Source organism: Poecilia latipinna, unplaced genomic scaffold, assembly GCF_001443285.1.
Source record: "Poecilia latipinna isolate Pla-1442-1.1 unplaced genomic scaffold, P_latipinna-1.0 Scaffold196, whole genome shotgun sequence".
Classification (NCBI taxonomy): domain Eukaryota; kingdom Metazoa; phylum Chordata; class Actinopteri; order Cyprinodontiformes; family Poeciliidae; genus Poecilia; species Poecilia latipinna.
In genome coordinates this window covers 7217-26248 of record NW_015112812.1, presented here as the reverse complement: position 1 = coordinate 26248, position 19032 = coordinate 7217, and the positions used below count along the sequence as shown (strand labels likewise).

At 41.2% G+C, this 19032-nt stretch overlaps 2 protein-coding genes across 3 annotated transcripts; both read right to left on the bottom strand.

Moving 5' to 3' along the window:
- Positions 1-1159: 1159 nt before the first annotated feature.
- On the bottom strand, positions 1160-4078 carry LOC106946532 (uncharacterized). The gene is made up of 6 exons (XM_015030924.1): positions 3312-4078; positions 2922-3233; positions 2697-2829; positions 2501-2619; positions 2330-2376; positions 1160-2208 (listed from the first exon to the last, which is right to left on the bottom strand). Exons 1-6 carry the CDS (start codon positions 3346-3348, stop codon positions 1996-1998), a joined length of 861 nt encoding a protein of 286 aa, XP_014886410.1. The 5' UTR covers positions 3349-4078; the 3' UTR covers positions 1160-1995.
- A 277-nt stretch (positions 4079-4355) lies between these two features.
- On the bottom strand, positions 4356-18317 carry LOC106946531 (zinc finger protein 335). 2 transcript variants are annotated; one of them, XM_015030922.1, is made up of 28 exons: positions 17765-18317; positions 15778-15971; positions 15411-15687; positions 14806-14883; positions 13451-14575; positions 13169-13348; positions 12191-12355; positions 11850-12108; positions 11582-11759; positions 11376-11488; positions 11276-11294; positions 10441-10557; positions 10275-10348; positions 10005-10165; positions 9684-9907; positions 9488-9587; positions 9320-9408; positions 8407-8663; positions 8207-8315; positions 7932-8123; positions 7655-7797; positions 7408-7547; positions 6530-6627; positions 6313-6399; positions 5941-6024; positions 5828-5869; positions 5604-5709; positions 4356-4970 (listed from the first exon to the last, which is right to left on the bottom strand). In XM_015030922.1, the coding sequence occupies exons 2-28, from the start codon at positions 15967-15969 to the stop codon at positions 4849-4851; spliced, it is 4731 nt and encodes a 1576-aa protein (XP_014886408.1). In that variant the 5' UTR covers positions 15970-15971; positions 17765-18317; the 3' UTR covers positions 4356-4848. The 2 variants fall into 2 exon arrangements, with proteins under 2 accessions (XP_014886408.1, XP_014886407.1); XM_015030921.1 differs by lacking the exon at positions 17765-18317 and adding an exon at positions 17185-17592.
- Positions 18318-19032: the final 715 nt, after the last annotated feature.

Here is a 19032-nt window from a genome sequence, read left to right as displayed (position 1 = left end):
AAAGAACCGGGGGGGCTCAGCAACCCCCGAACGCATCCTTAAAGGAGCATCTCAAAAAAACACGGGGGAAAAAAAAAAAAAAAAAAAAAAAAAAATATATATATATATATATATATATATATATATATATATATTGTTAAGAGGGGCAATGTTGTGATGGCAAAAGTAGGAGTTTCTTAAAGAGACAGAGGCCCAATTTCAAGGCGTTAAATTACGAAATCAAATGTCTTTTAATTCATCCTTGATATAGGTAGCATTTTTATTTTACTAAAAATAACAGTTAATTTGATTGTCTTATAAAATGATACAATGTACTTAAAGGGACAGTACGTATTATGTGGAAAACACATAATGCGTACTGTCCCTTTAAGGAATGAAATTTAGAAAAGAACTTACCAAGAATCTAACTGTGATGCAATTAAACTGGCACAAAACTGACAGCTAAGATTTCTTTTTCATAGTTGTTGAATTGTACAACAGATTTCAAATATTGAGTTTTCTGCTGCCAAGATGAAGGCAAATATTGGAACTAGAGACTTGGAGGAGAAACGACTGGAGGAGAAATCATCCTTACAGGAGAAAAGATTACCCAACTAGCACTGAGGAGCTTCGTTTGCCGTAAAATACACAGTCAACACCATCCACCTACAGAGGACCACAACAGATTGACCTCACCACATATAAACATGGAGAGCAGCCCTCTCCATCCACTGAGGTACTGACAGCATGGCTGAATATCTAGCCAGCAGCAAGATCTAGGTCATCAAAGCCCCCTGGAATAAAATGCAAAGTGTATTTACACTTCCAGCTGGCAAGACCCTGTGATCTGTTGAACTTTGACTGACAGAGTGCAGGTGGGCAACATTTTTCTGCTTAGCCTAGAAGTTGAAATTAGGCAGACAGAGCCCCCCTAACGCCCCACCCTGCATGGCTCACATGCAGCCTGAAGACAGGTGGGATCGTCTTTTACCGCTGACCATGTTTCAGTCGGACAGAGCAGATGCCTCAGCTGATGTTCTGGGAGCATGCTGGGAGAATCCTGTTCCCGTTTAAATGTTTTCTTTTTTCTTTTAAATGTTTTTCAGCTTACATGTGAAATTTGGGCTTTTACTGTAAAATACCAATAAACTTTTGGAAACCATAATAATCACAGAAAACATTTTTTTTAAATTGTCTTAGTAACAAAAGAGTTTAATACTTTGATGTTGTGCTGCAGATTTACATGCAAACATGCCAACATAAGTAAACCATTTAAAGGGAAAGTTAAGAAATCAAATGCCGCAGTTCAACTGCTAACTCACAGAGGAACCTTTATTTTTGTTTAATAACTCCAACTTCAGGAATGGGTGGAAAACATGTCTTTTGTAATATGTCAGGGTTTTCACCCATAAGCTGCCATTTGCCTTTAAATTGCTTTAATTATACCACTTGAACTTTTTCACATTTTGTCTATTTGTCACTGCAAATTTCAAGACGCTTCACTGGAATTTTATTTGATACACCAACACAAAGTAGTGCATGACTGCAAAATGAAAATGAATGGTTACTTACTGCAATCTTAACTAAAGATCAAACGACTAAATAGGCACCTCAAGATTTACAGAGATAACTGCAGCAAAAGCTGGTTGTGTGAAGCGTTACGTTGGGATATCAACGTAAACCACGACTCAGATTCTGAATTTAAGAAATGTCTTTAAAAATTGTTATTGTTTACCTTCCACTTCACAATTATGCACTACTTTCTGCTGGTCAATCACAATCCTAATAAAGCACATTGAAGTTTGTAGTTATGTGAAAAAATATGAAACTATTCGAGGTAGCAGTGCCAAAGTCCAGTCCTTCACACCTGCCATCCGGCCACTTTCAGACGCCTAAATCAGACAGCTGAATGCCCACACCAAGTTTCATTCGGCTCTGCAGAGACCTGGTAACGAGCCATTCATTTGATTCTGGTGTGTTGGAGCAGATGCACATAAAAGTTGCGGGACTGCAGCTCTAGAGGACTGGACTTTGGGTCCCCTGGTTTGGGGGTATAAATGCCCTCAGACGGTTCAGGTGGATTGCCAATGTGGAGTACTCCACCGTCCCAGCGTTGTCCGCTTGAGAGCTGCTTTCTCCAGTTCTGTGCTCTTCCAGGTTCGCATACACCCCCTCAGGCTTCTGACGAGGCTTGAAGTCCACCGTTGCATAGACTATTCCACTCGTTTCCTGAAAGAGTCAAAGTTGTATTCAGGGATTTTGTGGAGTAGAGGAAGTTCAAAACAACAATGTCTCCTTGTAAGCCGGGCAGTGAGTCAAAGTCACAGCTGGCTCCCAGTTCTGCACCTACCGGGGCGTCTCGTTTCTGTGACTCACACAGAGCGGCTCCATGTATGTCTACAGAACAGGAATGAAAACAACGCGGCATTACACTGGCTGACCCTTCTAAAAAAAAAAGCAACAGACAGACTGGCAGACAGTCACATTGGAGAGGTGTAATGAGTTTCAGGAAAATGCTTACTTGACTTTTTGCGTTTTGCTTTGACTCTACGGCAAACAGCCACAACAACAGATGCAACAGAGATCATTGCTGCGATGGACACAGTGACAAAAAGCGGCACGCTAAAATTCCAGGAGGCTCTGAAAGAGAGACGGGGTATGAAATTCAGCCGTACCTTACAAATCACAAACAGCAACACAAAGAAAAGGCTGCAGACCTGTCATTGTCTCTGAAGTCCTGTACTGGGACCAGTACAGTAGAAGAGGCCAGGAGTGTTGTGAAGCTGTTGGGGACCCTGACTGCGGCGGTTGTCAGTGGAAACTGAGACTTGCTGTAGTGATCAGAAGCTTCTGCAAAATCATCGGTTCAGAGATCCGAGTTTAGAGCAAGACCTAGAGGAAAAAGTTTCCTTTGCACGTCAAGAAACGGTATGCTTACTTACCAAACACCTCCACATAGTAGTCAGAATAAATTTGGGTCTGGGTTCCCAGAACGGCGCATCTGTAATAACCCGCATCTCCGACCTGCACGTCTGATATTCTGAATTCGATCCATCCGTCTTGCTCCGTTGTGGCGACTCTTCCCCTCAGTGAATCACAGGTGTACCCCGCACTGTCCAGCACTTTGTAGCATTGGCCAGGATACAGTTTGCAGCAGGACTTGTTGTAGCCGTTGTAAATCGGAGGAAACACGAGTCTCAGCACAATGAGATGAACCTCCTCAGTCCTCTGCTGCGCTTTTAGGAGGCAGTTCTCTGGAAAACAAGAAGTCAATTGTCATGTTTCAGTAAGATCTAATTAGCAGAAAATCCCAAACTGTTGCTTTGCCACACCTTGCAAAAGGCAGAACAACATAAAGAGAGTCTTCATCTTTCACCGAGTCTCGGCGCCTGCAAAGAGTTTTTTCCCGCTTGCAAGACGATTATAGGCAGCTCCTCAGCGGAAAGAAAAGGGAAGTTATTTTTTTCATCAGCAGAAAAAAAAAAACTGAAACATATGACAGGAGGTCCTCTGAGAAGATTTTCAGCATGATTTAAGTAATAAAGCATAATAATAAAAAAGACTTTTGCAACTATAACTTTAGCTTCCGTTTTTTGTTTGAAAGCAGCAGAAATTATTTCCTGATTGAAACATCACTCATAACCCATGTTCTTTTCACCCAAATATTTTATATAAAGATCAGCATATTTTTTTTGCTCTGACGCCTCATAAGTGTGGAAATTTGCCTGGAATTATGGAATAAGCAAAAACATCCCCTGAAACAAGAAATGTTCCTCCAGAACATACATTCAGCATTTAGCAATAGGGCAACATTCACTTTTCTAGTTCCCAGATGCAGTTTTCCCACTTCAGTGTTACTTCTAATGGCCAGCAAAATACTATGCTAGGCCAAATGTGCTGCAATTAAACATTAAATTATTTCAATAAAATGTGAAATACAGTGAACAAATAAAAACAAAGAGAAAAAAAGAATAGAGGAAAGGAGAAAATAACAAACTGACCAGCAGACAGAGAACAAAATCGTTGGGCCCAGTCAAACCATTGTGGTGCTGTGGTGGTGCAGGGGCAAAGCACAACCCATATATTGAGGCCTTAGTCCTCATGCTGGTGGTTGCAGGTTCAATTCCCAGCCTGGTGACATGTGCTGCATGTCTTTCCCCTCTCTCATAACCCTCTTTCCTGTCAAACTACTTTCAAATAAAGGCCTCTAGAGCCAATAAAACAAAAGCAAACTTTGCTTCTGATTGGTCTTTGCATCTTACACAACTGCATGTCATTACATGAGCTTCACATCCTCTAAACAGCAACATCCTGAATCTCTACTGCTTCCACGACCTCCCAACAACTGTTTTGTAGACATAAAAAAGCTCTAGACGTGTGTACGCAAAGCGATTTATTTGGTGTTAGCTTTTAACTTATGATACACATCTTACCAACTCAAAACACATCATCCATAATAAAGCAAAAGGCTAATGAAAAACGTATATACATAAATATTCAATAACTAAACAATTAACTTAATACAAATATAAAATAAACACTCCCTTTTGTCCTTCATTTCACTTACAAAACTGGGAAAAGAAGTTTTAAAATTTTCTAAAACATGTTGGATAACATCGTCTTGCGAGTTGAAGCAGCTCAGGCACACAAACACTGTACTTAAACCCACAAAACAGACAAACCTTGTTCAAATGTACTCTGAAACATGCAGCCCCTATTAATAATTTAGAAGCAACAAGTCTGAAAATGTGCATTTATTTTCCACAAGCTGTTGATCTTTTGCAGACGAGGCTTCGGTCCGCAGCCTTGTGAATGCGTGGATGCATATATGAGTTGAGGACGCGGCTGTCCGAGCTCGCGTGGACGTCTCTACTCGTTGGTGAAGGTAATGACATCATAGGGGATGCCCTGCTGCTGCAGCTGCTCCAGCTGCTCCGGTGTAGCCTCCGTGTAAAGTGTTTGGGTCTGCCCCATGGCTGCATCTGCTACAGCTGCAAGAAGAAAAGTTATGTTTATTATTATTGCTGACATCCCACTTGAGGTTGACGAGGAAAGAGGGAGAGAAACGGGACAGAAGCTCACAGAATTTATTGTATATTTTAAAGTAGTTCTGTGCAACTAAAAGCAATAATTTTTGCTTCAAGTAATAAATAAATAAAAAATTTAAAAAAAAAAACTATTTGATTTTGTGTGCATGATTCCTTTAGACTGCATTTGAAAGTAGTGTTTGCATATTGAGCAGTGAGCAAGACTCTAAAGAAAATAAGACTTACAAATATTAATGGCATTTTCTTCTCCTGAATAAAATTTAAGCTGATAGTGAAGGTCCACAAACCTTCCATATTTACATGGAAATTCAGCACAATCTGAGAAAACATCATGTAATATATGCAGCGGTACAAACGTGATGGAATATCAGGAAAAGTACAACAGAAAATGTAGAGTCCTTAGTACTTAAATTGCAGCAGAGGTTCACATTGGTGTTAGGTTTTCTATATTTGCCATCATTCACATGGAGATCTTAGGGAAGTCTTAAGCTGCTGTGAAAATGATCCAAATCTTCTTTATCATTATTATTAAATGTGAGACATGTAAATTAATGCAATCTTTTAAGCTTTTTCCACCTGTGACAGCAGAATGTGCTGCAGCTTCCAGGTCCTCCGTGTTCACCACCTGAGCCTCAGAGCTGACAGGTACGTACTGGATCTGCCCATCATGACTTACAGCAATCTGCACAAGCAAAAAAAAAAATAAATCATCTCATTGCAAATGATCCAGCATCAACCACCTCTCTTCAATCAGTTTAATTTACCGACGTTAAATTTAAAATAAATCAAGTCTGCCTTACCGGCTGCTCATGCTCGTATTGGATAATGTGTCCATCAGGCATCTGCCCAGCAGAAAAACACCTTCAGACATTGAAGGCTTTCATTGGGAAAAGTGAGAGAAACTAAATATTACCTGAATTTGGTTACCATCAGATACTACAACGTACTCCTGAGGAATTAAGTGGTCAACTCCATCCTGTGAGATGATGTACTGAACCTGAAAAAGAAAATAAAAAATGAATGATAAAAATACTGCAGCTTAAGCTTTATAAATGTAATAATGGTTTATATGTGAGCAGGCGACATTTAGTTTCTTATTAAAACGACCAGGCATAAAATCAAGAAAACTGTACTTAAAACTTTGTAATGTGATTTTAGGAACTAAATAAAGAACATTTTCAAACAAAATACATATCTTTCATTATTTATAATGCCTTTTGACCATAGTTTGTCATATAATTAGCCATAATAAATTCACCCAATGAATCAGCAAAGTGTCTCTTACTTCTGCCACCTGGCTGTCTCCAGTCATCAGGTGCTGAACAGTCTGACCGTCGATGGTGGTTATCTGCTGGATGTACGGCCCTTCCTCCTGACGAATGCACAGAGAAATTAATGTTTTTATATATATTCAAACAACAAGCGAAAATCACTCACTTAATTTTCAAAGAAGTAAATGATCATTTTTGTAACGTTAACACTAGAACTGCTGGTGATGGTACCTGATCGGACAGCGGCTGCTCTTGAGATACAATGATGTGATCCTGACCGAGGGCCTGCAGCCGCTCTGGAGTGATCGCTGTCTGATGAGCCTGCAAGGCTGTTGCAAAAACAAATCAATGATTTGATGTTTTGTATCAAATCATAGCAAAAAAAAAAAAAAAGACAGTCAATTATGTTGGTCAATTAGTTCTTCACTGTAACAATGCTTCTTGGCTTTATTTCCTTTTAAATTACGCAACATTGGGAAGGAAAATGCATTTGTGGGTTGAGCAGCAAAGTTGCCAGTATGCCACTTTAACCCGATAAAAACTTAAAATCCTTGCCACTGTTAGCGGAATCTCATCTTGATATTTCTTTGAACTGAGATTACCCCCAAAGATTAAAATTCTTGTTTTCTGCTTAATCTTTTTAACCAGATGACATATTTATTGCACTGATCAACACCAGTGCAATGTAATATACAAATTAAGGTAACACTTTATTTGAAGGGGCGTGCATAAGACTGTCATAAACATGACATAACATCTGTTATGAACATGAAGGAGTCTTTATGAATCTTTAAGACTGTTGTAATGAAGCGTCATTTGGTAAATAATGACACTTTTATGGCAAAGTTGCAATAAAAGCTCATTAAAATTGCCAACTTTGCACTATTGCACTAAAAGCTGTACTAAAACTTCCATTAAAAGTAAATTAAAAGTGTCAACTTTGCACTAAAGTGTCATTATATACAGAATGACACTTCGTGACAACAGTCATAGAAATTCATGAAGGCTCCTTCTTGTTCATGACAGGTGTAATGTCATGTTTATGCCAGTCTTATTCCCACCCCTTCAAATAAAGGGTTACCCATGTTATTGTTGTGAGTGTGGCTTACACTGCAGGGTGGCTAAGGCTTCTTCGTCACTGTTCACAATGATTGTTTGCTGAGATGCGCTGCTGCGGCTTTTGCGAGTGGGATGATCCTGACTGTGGAGACGCTCCATGTGGAACTTCAGATGACCATTACGGTTAAACCTTAAAGAGAAAAACAAAAAAAACAAAGAACCAGTCATATGTACAGATGTTCGGCACATTTCATCCTCAAATCTTATTCAAAAAACAAAAAAAAGTTCGCTTCCAACCTTTGTCCACAATGTTTGCAAGCGAACGGCTTCTCGTTGGTGTGGGTCATCATGTGACGACGCAAGTCTTTCTTATTCTTTGAGGCAAAGCTGCAACTTGGACACTTATGCGGACGCAGGTAGGAGTGCATCCCCATGTGAGACTAAGGATGTTGTGCAGAAGAGACAAATATGTTTTCCCTTCTTTGATACTAAATGGTGCTTAAATTAACAACTAAAATTACATTAAATATCTGATAAAGAAATGAATTCATGAAGCTGCTGCTGAGAGACGTGCCTTCACTTCGGGCCATGAGGTTGAGGTGAAATCACAGTCAGGACATTTAAAAGTGTTGGGATCCAAGTGCGCCCTCTTGTGGTTCTCCATGTCGGAGCGACCGTTGAATGACTCCATGCAGATGCGGCAGCAGAATCTCTTGGTGTTGGGAGAGCTCGTCGCCGTCGGCGAGGGTGGAGCTTCGCTGCTCAGCTGGCAGGAGAGACGAAGCACACGTGTGAGAAACCAGAAACGACGTTTATACACCCCCCCCTAATGAAAATACTGGTCGTTACCTCTACTTGCTGCAACACGCCGTCAGCCAGGGCTGAAGTCAGATAGTACTTGTCGCTTTTCAGGTTCTCTGATGCAGAGACGTCTAAACCCTGACTGCTTTCATCAGCACTGAAACACAGCGTTTTAACAGGACTAAAACCTGAAAGCACTTATCAGAATTGAAAGAAACAGATATTCTCTGTGTTCTGTGTTTAGTCACCTGTATGCGGGGCTGTGGACTTCTCCGGCAGGCTCTTCAACAACACTGAACTCGCCTCCATCCTCGTAGCTTTCTATGGCAATGTGGGTAAGCTCCCCAGGGTCAGAGGCGGCTGCCTCGTAGGCCTCCTGCAGCACTGCTTCACCGTTCTCAGACACGTGAAAGGTCATGATCTTTTGACCCTGGCCGGGTGCAACGGTCAGGGCACCGACTGCTCCACCTTCCCCCTCACCACCTTCTGATTTCAGCACTGCCACCTGTGAAGCGTGAAGGGTTAAATGTACCCTAAATATTAACAAATTCTTGTAAAACTATGGTTAACCCATGAACCCTTTCACATTTTGTCACATTACAGCCACAAATTTTAACGTATCTTATGTGACTAACCAACACAACGTAGGGCATAATTGTGAAGTGGACAGAAAAAATGCAAATGAGAACGATAAAGGTGCATTGAATTTCAGCTTGTATTTATTTAGAAGAGTCTATGGTTGTTCTGTGAAGTTGCCAGAAGTTTGCTAGAGATCAAACTTCGTCATGAGGACTAAGGGAGAGAGTCAGCAGCTCAGGGACAGAGTTGTGGAAAAGTTTAAAGCAAACAAGTCCCAAATAAGTTCTGTCCCTCGCTTTACAATGTCAAGATTTCTGGATACGGAACGACTAGACGCCTAGCAAAACACCGAAACTGACCGGTTTCAAGAACCAACAGAGATTCACAGCTCAGTTGTGCAAAACTGTTCCCATTAAAAAAAAGGTCTTGACACAGGAACGCTGGTCTTACTGAAAGAGTGGTAGGTAGAAAACCGTTGTTTAAAGAAAAATGTTGACAAAATTTGCAAAGTTCTAAAAAGGTATGCACAGAGTTGGTAAGAATTGCTACAAATACGTCTTACAAAGACAATTTTTAACAAACCTGTAAAGAGTTCCCAACAATTTCCCGAGCGTTGCTCATGTTCAGCAACAGATCCAGGGCATTTTGAGCAGACAGACCACCAGACTCAGCTAAGGAACAGATTCAGAAAAAGTCAGGTTGACACGTTAAAAAATATCAAAGAAATGCCTTGCTAAATAATGAGCTGACCATGTTCGTAGATTATAGTTGTATTTCCCAATGCGTCCTGGGTCACTGAAGCATTTTCTATCCCCTGCATAGCCTGTAGTGTTTCAGGATCCACAGTAATCTAAAGAACGGTGATGAGAAAAAAATAAATAAATAAAGCAAAATATAACAGCAAAGTGATGTAAGCTGTTTAATAAAACGGTATAAATGGACTCACTATGGTGTTCTGTAATGTCGGACTGTTGCCGTCATGTTGTTGTTTGAGCTCCTCTATCTGCTGCAGGGTGAAGAAGGGTTTCCTTCGCCTTCTGACTGGCTCGTCAGGGTGAGCCAGAGCCCACTCGTCAAAGGCCTCTGGGTGGCGACACTGCACATGGAGACGCAGGTTCTTCCTGTGTTTGGTGGTGAAGTGGCACATATCACAAGAGAAAGGCTTCTCCCCTGCAGAGAGACGCAATGCCATGAGTACAGACTCATTATAACGGGGAGGGTGGGTGGGAACATGGAGACACAATGAAGTCTCGACTCAAACACCGACCTGTGTGTTTGATGGCCATGTGTGAGACCAGGAACTCCTCTTTGGACGTGGAATATTTACAGTAGTCACACCTGAAGGGCCTGTCGTTGGTGTGGGAGAGCTGATGGTTGAGCAGCAGCTTCTTGTTTTCACAAGAATAGTCGCAAAACTCGCACTTGAACCTTGAAAATGTACATAGACGTAAATTTACGACGCATTTTTTGCCGTTGCAATATTGCTCGTGAAAAGGTGCCGAAGAATGAACAAGAACAGAAAGCTTTCAGTACTCACTTGTCTCCAAGACTCTGGATGTGGGTCAACAAGTGCATTTTGAATGTGTACCTCTTCTTAAAGGATTTTCCACACTACGAAAAAACATAAAAAGGCTCAGGAAAATCTCTTCATACGCAGAAAATTGCGACGTAAAAGCAGAATTTGACGCGAAAAGGCTCCACACCTTGTCACACATGTGTGGCTTCTCAGAGCTGTGAGTTTTCATGTGTTGGGTGAGTCTCTTTTGCATCGGGTACACCTTGTCACACACCGGGCACGGGAACTCCAACACCTTGGGAACCTGCGGGGATGAAAACGACAAACACGCTGGTGAGAGATAACACAGACAGAAAAGATCTGCCCATCAAACCAGAAAATATGCACTCAGACTTTCTGCCCAGGGCGGTATGTCCTGCAGGGCGTCAAAAGGCTTAAATTATATTTCTGTTGCTTATTCTTAATTTTACATGGGTGGACGGGTCTGACGGCGTTAAAGTTGCTAGTTGGTTCACAGATTATGATTTAGCACCAAACACTGTAATTCTGTGTTTTGAAAGAGTCTTGGTGGCTTTTGACAGTTTTTTTTATTGCAATGAACGGAGATCCTTTCTCATTTGAGATTTTTCCATCCATCTGTTAATCAGTTTCATGAAGGGAACTGACACTGCTGCTTTATAGCAAGCACTGACGAGCAACAACATTAAACTTATTCAAAGATCTTTTTAGCCAGGTAAAAATAGTTATTTCGATTTATCTTATCCCCTGTGACAGACTGGCGACCTGTCCAGGGTGACCCCGCCTCTCGCCCGGAACGTTAGCTGGAGAGGCACCAGCAGCCCTCCCGACCCCACTAAGGGACAAGGGTGTAAAGAAAATGGATGGATGGATTTATCTTAAGGTGTATGTTTTTTGAAATTTTTTTTTCTTTCATATTTAATGACATTTTGATGATTTATGTCTTGTTATGCTCATAATCCTCAGCTTTCGGCCTGGGCTTTGTGAAAAGTGCTATTACTCACCAACTCTTTTTTTCTTCTCCTGCAAGATCATAAAGATATTATTAGTTGTAATTTCAGAAATTATGGCGAAAACTTATTACATATTTGTTAAGTTGCTCACTTCTCTTTGCTGTGAACTGCAGAGTGTCGAATAACATCTTTCTTGTAAACACTTGAGTAGTCACACTCCTCACATTTAAATGGCTTTGTGCCTTCGTGATTGAACATGTGCTCCTGCATAAAAGAAAAAAAGTCTTCTTGTGACGCATTTCAGAAAATAAAGTGATGTGGAGCCTGAAAGCTGCGAGTTGCTTTGCTTGTACTGACCTTCAGTGAAGACCAGCGCTTGCAGCGGTAGCTGCACTGGAGGCACTTAAACAGCTCCGGGTCATTGCCTTCATGAGAGTCGATGTGAAAGCGCAGATCCTCCTGGGTGAGGAAGCGCGAACCACAGATCCAGCAGTTGTGGGGCCGCAGCAGAGGTTTGAGTGATTTATAGTACCGACTAGAACATGTTGAAGTCGAATAAGTCATTTATGCATCATAAAATCTTTTCATGCCACTCATGACAATATTTACAAACTTTGGAGCTTACTTGCGATTCATATACTTCCTGTATTTCTTGCGTAGGAAGCGCTTAGAAGGTCGGCCCCGTTTCCTCGGGAGGAACTCTTCCTCTGGCTGGGAGTTTGACGAAGGGTCTTTGTTCTCTGAGTCAGATTGGCTGATCGCTGCTTCAGCTGCATCCTCGTTAATCTCTCTACCCAGACCTTGGCCCAAACCAGAAGAGCTTGCCTCTTCAGCTGCAGACGGATCCGCACTGAGCCTGGACCACTTAGAGATGCTTTCTGCTTCTGTGACAAACAGCCGAGGATAAGCGACAAAGCGACCGCAAGCTACAAGTTTGAATTTGTGTTATTGCAAGCAACGTTTCACCTTTGCTGCTGTTCCCTTCACCAGAAACGTTGTACTTCCTCGGGCGACCGACCTTTCGCCGGGGACGCCCTTGAGATGAGGAGGAGATGGGAGTGGATGTTTTCTTTGGGAAAGCTGAAAGTCTCCCTTTCATCTCCTGATCTATTGGGTTGTAGTCGCTGTCCTCTGGAGACAAACAGAAGAGCAACGTTAAGGTTGTAATGCTCCAAAATTAGCCTCAGTGCTTCAACTCTTGTTTTTTGTCACATTATAATCACAAACTTTAATGTATTTTATAGAGATTTTATATGACAATTTATAAGGTTAAATGAATTTGATATGTTGCATTTAATATGTTTTATAACTTGAAAAACTGTGAGTTATAACTTAGTAATACATTTGAATATGCTCTTAAAACATAACTCTTTTAACTTGAATTTTGGCCCACTACAGATTATGAGTTCATCAAGTTTGTCTACTTTTATTGATGCTTTTATTTCTGAGTAGATTTTTTAAAGTATTTTATTTCAAATGTTTTTCATGTTCAGCACTTTGTTTTTTGCTTTCTGTTTTTAATGGTAAATGTAAAGGTGGGCTGACTGAGTTAAGCCAAGTCCACCTGTGTGTAATTTAATCATAGTTTAAATACAAAACCCCTAAAGTCACAGGTTGGAAAAGAATAGCATTTATTAGAGAAGTAGCACCATGGTAGCTCTGGAGGAGCAACAACAGAGCTAAACACAAACACACACCACAACATCTAGGAATTTGTTTGAAAATCATGTTTTTCTGTCCTCTTCACAATTATGTGCTATTTTGTGTTACCTAATACCTAAAATTCCAATAAAATGCAACAAATTGTGTCACTGCAACAAGTCAAAATGTGAAAAGGTTTAAGGAATACTTTTGCATAATGCTGTAGATGTTGGTTTTACAACTTAAACAAAGGCGAGAGGAAATCCACTCAAGTGTTTAAAGAAAATGTTTCCCGCCACTCACCTTCTGGATCGTCGATGGCGCCAGCGTCCACAATATCGTCCTCTTCTTCTTCTGGTTGCTTCACGGCATCCTTCACCTCTTCCGCTTTCCTCCTTTCTGCCTCTTCTCGCTCTGCTTTTTGACGAGCTAACGTCTCGCTTTTAGGAGGTCGACCACGTTTCCGTTTCATTGGTATTTCACCTTAACAAAACAAAACAAAACAATCAGTAAATAAGAATAAAAAAATATGATTGCGACTATCCAGTCAGCTTTCTCGTTTATAGACATCATCAGAATCCTTACCGGCGGGTTTAAAGTGTTTGTCCCTCATGTGGTTGATGAGCGTGTCTTTGGAAACGCTTTTGTACGGACACATCTTGCACTTGAACTGATGAACAATCACCACCTCCATCATCTCTTCTAACTCAGCCAGGTTCGGCTGGTGGTCTCCTGAACTGCGCGCCACGGCTGATGTGTCCATGTCTCTGGAGAACCCCGGTTCATCCTGGGAGCCCCGAGGCTCCTCCGGGCACGGGGAGCTCTGTTGGGCCGGTTCAGGTTCTTGATTAGACGCATATGTGCCGCTGCTGCTGATGTACAGACCAGGTTGACTCTCGTTGCATTCCATCGCCTCAGGAAGTCCGCCCGTGCCCGCCGTGTCTGCAAGCGGGTGATCTGACGAGGAGCTGTCGTCGTGATAGAGGGATGCCTCAGGGCCGTTGCTGTTCTCCGTGTAGCAGGAGTGCTGTGGCTGCTGCTGCGAGTGCTGTGGCTGATCTGGATCCTGGTTCTGGTCATCATCATCATCATCGTCATGTCTAGTCTGATATTGCGAACAGCCGGGCTGCTCAGAGTCTGCAGCCGCAACACAGTCCCCTCCAGACTCTCCTGCGTACTGTCGACTGGTCTGGGTCCGGTGGTCGGCGCTGCTGTCGATGTAGCCGCGCGAATGATGCGGCTGGTCTCTATCATCTGCTACACACTGTAGATACCCAGAGCTGCAATCCACCACGTAGTGGCTTCTGCTGGTGGGGTTTGAGTCAGCTCCGCTGCATTCCACGTATCCAGGAAGGTCCTGGTCACTGTTGTTCCCGCTGTAATCAGGGAAGCCAGTCTGGGAGCGAGTCTGGTCGGGTTCCTCGCCCGAACACTCGAGAAATGACGATGAAGACTCCTCAGTCTGGTCCGGGCCGTCTGCGCTGCAGTCCATGTACTGGGAAGGATGGGAATGCTGGGGCTGGTCAGGCTGGCTGCTGCTCTCTTCTCTGTAACAGGAGTGTCCTGGATGATCATCGGGTTGGTCCGGTTCAAGGCCGCCCTGCAGGTCTCCCTGATCCTGGCAGGTGGACGTGGGGCCTTCAGCGTGAGCCTCAATGGCGACACGGTTGGACATGGCTGAAGATGACATCTGGGCTACCATAGGAGCCCCTGCAACATGCAAGGAACAGAGATGGATTTGAAAACGTTCACTTAGTTGTGTGGAGTACATGAAGAAACAAAAGTATGGATGATCTTATTGCTTTACTGAAATTCATCCTTTTACATTCACGTGGCACAGCACCACATGGTGGTGAAGATAATATACCTGCTCTGAAAATAGACATTTCATGAAAGTGATGATAACATTTAAAGTGGGTTAATGGATGAAACACACTTACCATCATCTGGTCCTTGTAAAACAAGATACTGTGTAGTTTCTGCACCTCCGTCTTCTGCGCTGGTGACAGCTATGCAACCTTAAATAAAAACACAGCAGACATCACTCACTGTACTATGAAAAATAAGTACAGTTCCTCGAACTTTTACACACTTGCGTGCATTAGTGGGATTCAAAACTGGGATTTTATGCAACAGACAGATGAAAGAATAAGGAAAATTATATATGATTTGAAATTTTGTTTAAACAAATAAAACTGTGAAGGGTGGTCAGAAGTGGATGGAGTTAGATATAGGCTTGAGTAAGATTTGCAAAAGAGTTCCAGCAGAACAACCGCCCTGAGTCCACCACCAAAGCTGCAATGAAATTTGATCAAAGCATATTTATGCATTGGAAAGTTCCAGTCAAACTCAAAGCCTAAACTTGTTAGAGAATCAGTGTCAAGACTCACAAACTCACAGGACTTACAAATAAAATCAAAATTAAACACATCGACAATTGCAGTTGCAAAATGACAAAGTATGAAACTGTTCAAACATATGGACACTCTCAAGACTTCTTAGACTACAAAAGGACAAAAAGTATGAAATTCTTTTTCGGAAATACCGTTCATGACATCGGGGCCGATGGTGGACTCTATGATCTTGTCGATTGCAGACCCCAGATCAGATGAGGTAGATGCTGTGGAGTCAGAAACCATCATAGCTCCGTCTGACACAGCACTGGAGTGGACCAGAACTTGAGCCGATTCAGACACCAGCAGTGACTGGGTCACCGTGGAGACACTGGACACGCTGGTGGACTGAGCCACGGAAGACGAGTCTGGAAGATGAACTGAAGAAACTCTGACGTCTGTGCTGGAGCTGGTCTCTGGGATGAACACCTGGAAAACAAGCGGAAGCAGCACGTTGTCTTCCGATGGCTTAATTAAATTCAAGCTGTCTTCCAAAAGAGGACATTCAGAAAACCTCACCACGAGTCCTTCTGAGCTCTGTCCCACATGACAGTCTGACTCTGGGGCCTGCGTGTGGGAGGCAGCAGCATCACTGCTGTCTGCGGACATCGCCTCTGATGATTCCATGCCCATGCCGCTTTCAGACGGCTCCTCCATCCCCGACGGGCCTGCATCGCTGCTGCTTTCCACCTCATTCTCCTCCGAATCCATAACTACAACAGAAGAATAAAATAAATTAGGTCAAAGTTTAATCTTTAAAACATGTTAAAAACATTCACGTAGGTGTACGGTTTCAAGGTACATACATCTAAGCAATATTTAGTTGCCATCAAGCAATTAAGCAATTAAGTGTTAAAAGAAGATCTTGCTCAAATGTAAAATAGTAACTGCCAGTTAAATAGTGGAGGGTAAGATGCCCCTAAAAGCTCATGTGATCCAATTGATTATTTTAAACTCTAATTTTTTAACACAAAAATGATCAGTGATAGATTTATGACTTTGTTTATATATGACTTATCAGCTGGTAATGTTTTTTTTTATTCAAAAGTAGTCAATGGTAAGCAGAGAAATATTTTAAATAATCAAAACCCATTAATGGAGCAGGTGGTGAGAAGCCCACTGGTGAGATCATCAATGCTTATTCCAGTATTTCATCAGTTTGCAGCATTTAAACCAAATACAAATGAAGAAAACATTGACTCATGTCTGTCTGTTTCATCATCTCAATGTATTAAAAATATTCCTAACACATTTTAAGATTATATTGGCCTCAAGTGTATCTATTAAAATTAACAAATGATTTTGAGTGTTGTCTTGCCAAACCTTGTCAAAATAATTTCCACCAAGCTTGAGTCATACATTTATTTACATAATTGTCACATAGAATTACTTCATGGTTAGTAACTTGGATATCTTGAATTCTTACCTTTGATTACCTAAATCTAAATTTCTGATGACTCAACTGTAAAAATACTACTGATGTGCACCACTGTGATTGTGCATAGCAATAATTCAAAATTTTGCCAGCTGGGTAGCCTACTTTGGAATACGCAAAGAATATGGGACTGCCTCTGGTTGCAGCATTTCATCTTTATCTCTCTAAATGAGATTGATTGAAATTATTTAAAGCCCTGTTATTTCCCGCGAGGGAAATACAGTCTAATACTATCATTCTGCCTCCACCTAAAGCTGTTTGTGGTAGACAGGATTTCACAAGTTTTTTAATGAGCATAACAAACACACTTCCTTACAAAGGTGACCCAATTGAAGGAGATATAAATAGGTTTGCCTTCGGCACCTTTATTTTAACAAGAAAGGGGGGGAAAAACAACCAACGACAGACGCCTCTTATTTTTGTTTTCAGCCTCAATCTTATATTTTGGATTAAGTACTTTGCTACTTAAAAGTGTCGACTAATATACCTACGTTTCTCCTTAATCATATGTCCTGCCTAGCACCTTTGTCCTTACAGATTCCAGGGCTTTTAATAAACGTGCATTTTGGAGGATAAACGTGATTTTCATTGATCATGATTCAGAATAAGTCTTCTTGTTTACTGTTCATTTGCTTATCCAGAGGCATAAGCTAACAAGTTAACATAGAAGCTAACGGATTAGCATTGTGTTGGATCAGTGGTACTACTGGAATGCGTTTTAATATGTCTTAACAAAAACAGGCCCCGTTTCTAATGTTGTAAGGCTGACGCTAGGCAAAAATAAAGCCGTCCCAAACATAAAATAACAACATTATCCCAGCACAAAGCTAATTTGGCTCAGACAGTGGCAAAGATTAGCAGCTTTAGGCAGGCCTAGCTGCCCTTCACCCTGCCTGCTGCGCGTCGCCATTATACACCACTTCAAGTCTTTTCCATTCAGGCATTCTATGAGCTCTACTGGCCCGGGGACCTCGAGGGCCTGAGCGGCGACAGACCGCCCAAATACCCTCCCTGAAGAAAATGAAAACATTTTCCTTTCCAAACATCAGAATTGTTGCTCTTTTTTCTTACCTCGTATTTTTGAGGAGATGAGTATCCTGTAGCGTAGAGGCACCGAGTAGATCACAACATAGCAACCGATAATTGTCGATTCTTTCTAGTCGGGCGCCATGAGTATCTCCTCGCTTCCTGTCGTTGCAACCGGATCTTATTTATTGTTTTTGTTTCAAAGGGCACTTTTTGAGATTTGCAAATTAAACAAAGACATCAGCATCGACCATCAGCTTTTACCGTGTAGAGGTCCCCGATTAGACCCGAGTAATAATCTGATATCTTTATCATTTTGTGGACTATTGTTTTTAGAGGAGGACGTATTACACAGAAGTGCGGAGGAATATTAGGCTTAACTGCCTTTAAACATATTTACACAAATTCAGATGTTAAAAAAGTCTCCTAAATGTGCTTTTCATAACGAATTTCTATGTAATGTAAAACCCGTAAATTAGTGGTGATTTGTAATGCTAAGAAATCTTTCAACAGAACATAATAAAAAAATGTCTCGTCTTCTGTTAATTTTCTGTTCTTTACTGCAATTTCTTGTTTGCATTTGAAGTCTTGTTTCTAGAAATGCCGTGTGCTTTGTATAATTTATTAAATAAAATACAAATATGTGTTAATCAAATTTCTTTGGTGCATTTCTCAGATCAGAATCAAGATGTAGTTAGAGAATTTCAGACTTCACTCTAAAGAAGTCCTATAGAAAATTATAAGGTTATAAGGGCTGTCAGATTGCAGTTAATATATATATATATATATATATATATAATAATATATATAATAAACAATATATATATATATATATATATAGTTTATTATATTTTTCTGTTATTGGCAGTTTTTCAAGATTCACTTCTATTATTTCTTCCTACAATAAAAATTCAAATATTTTACCCAGCTGTTGTTATTATTATTTTTTTATTTAATACAATTTCTGGAAACCCAGTATGTGAAAAAGTCGTTTGGTAAACGGTTTTTGTACTACGACCCCTAACTTCCATTCCTTTCTCTGAAAGCTAAATCCCTTATAGTCATAAGGGATTTTAAGAGATCTTCTTTTATTGATTTGGCACCATTTGGCACCATGGCTCGTTAGAAGGCCAAAGAAGAAAATTGACATGTTGAGGAGGTTACAACCACCAGACAGAGAAGTAAAACAAGCGGTCCTCAAGGACCCAGTTTGGGCACCCCTGTAATTGGCTCTGCTCTGCTTACAGGAGCCCTTGACTGTTATTTTTTTATAAGCCATCCTTACGAAACAAATCTGACTTGTATTGTCTAGT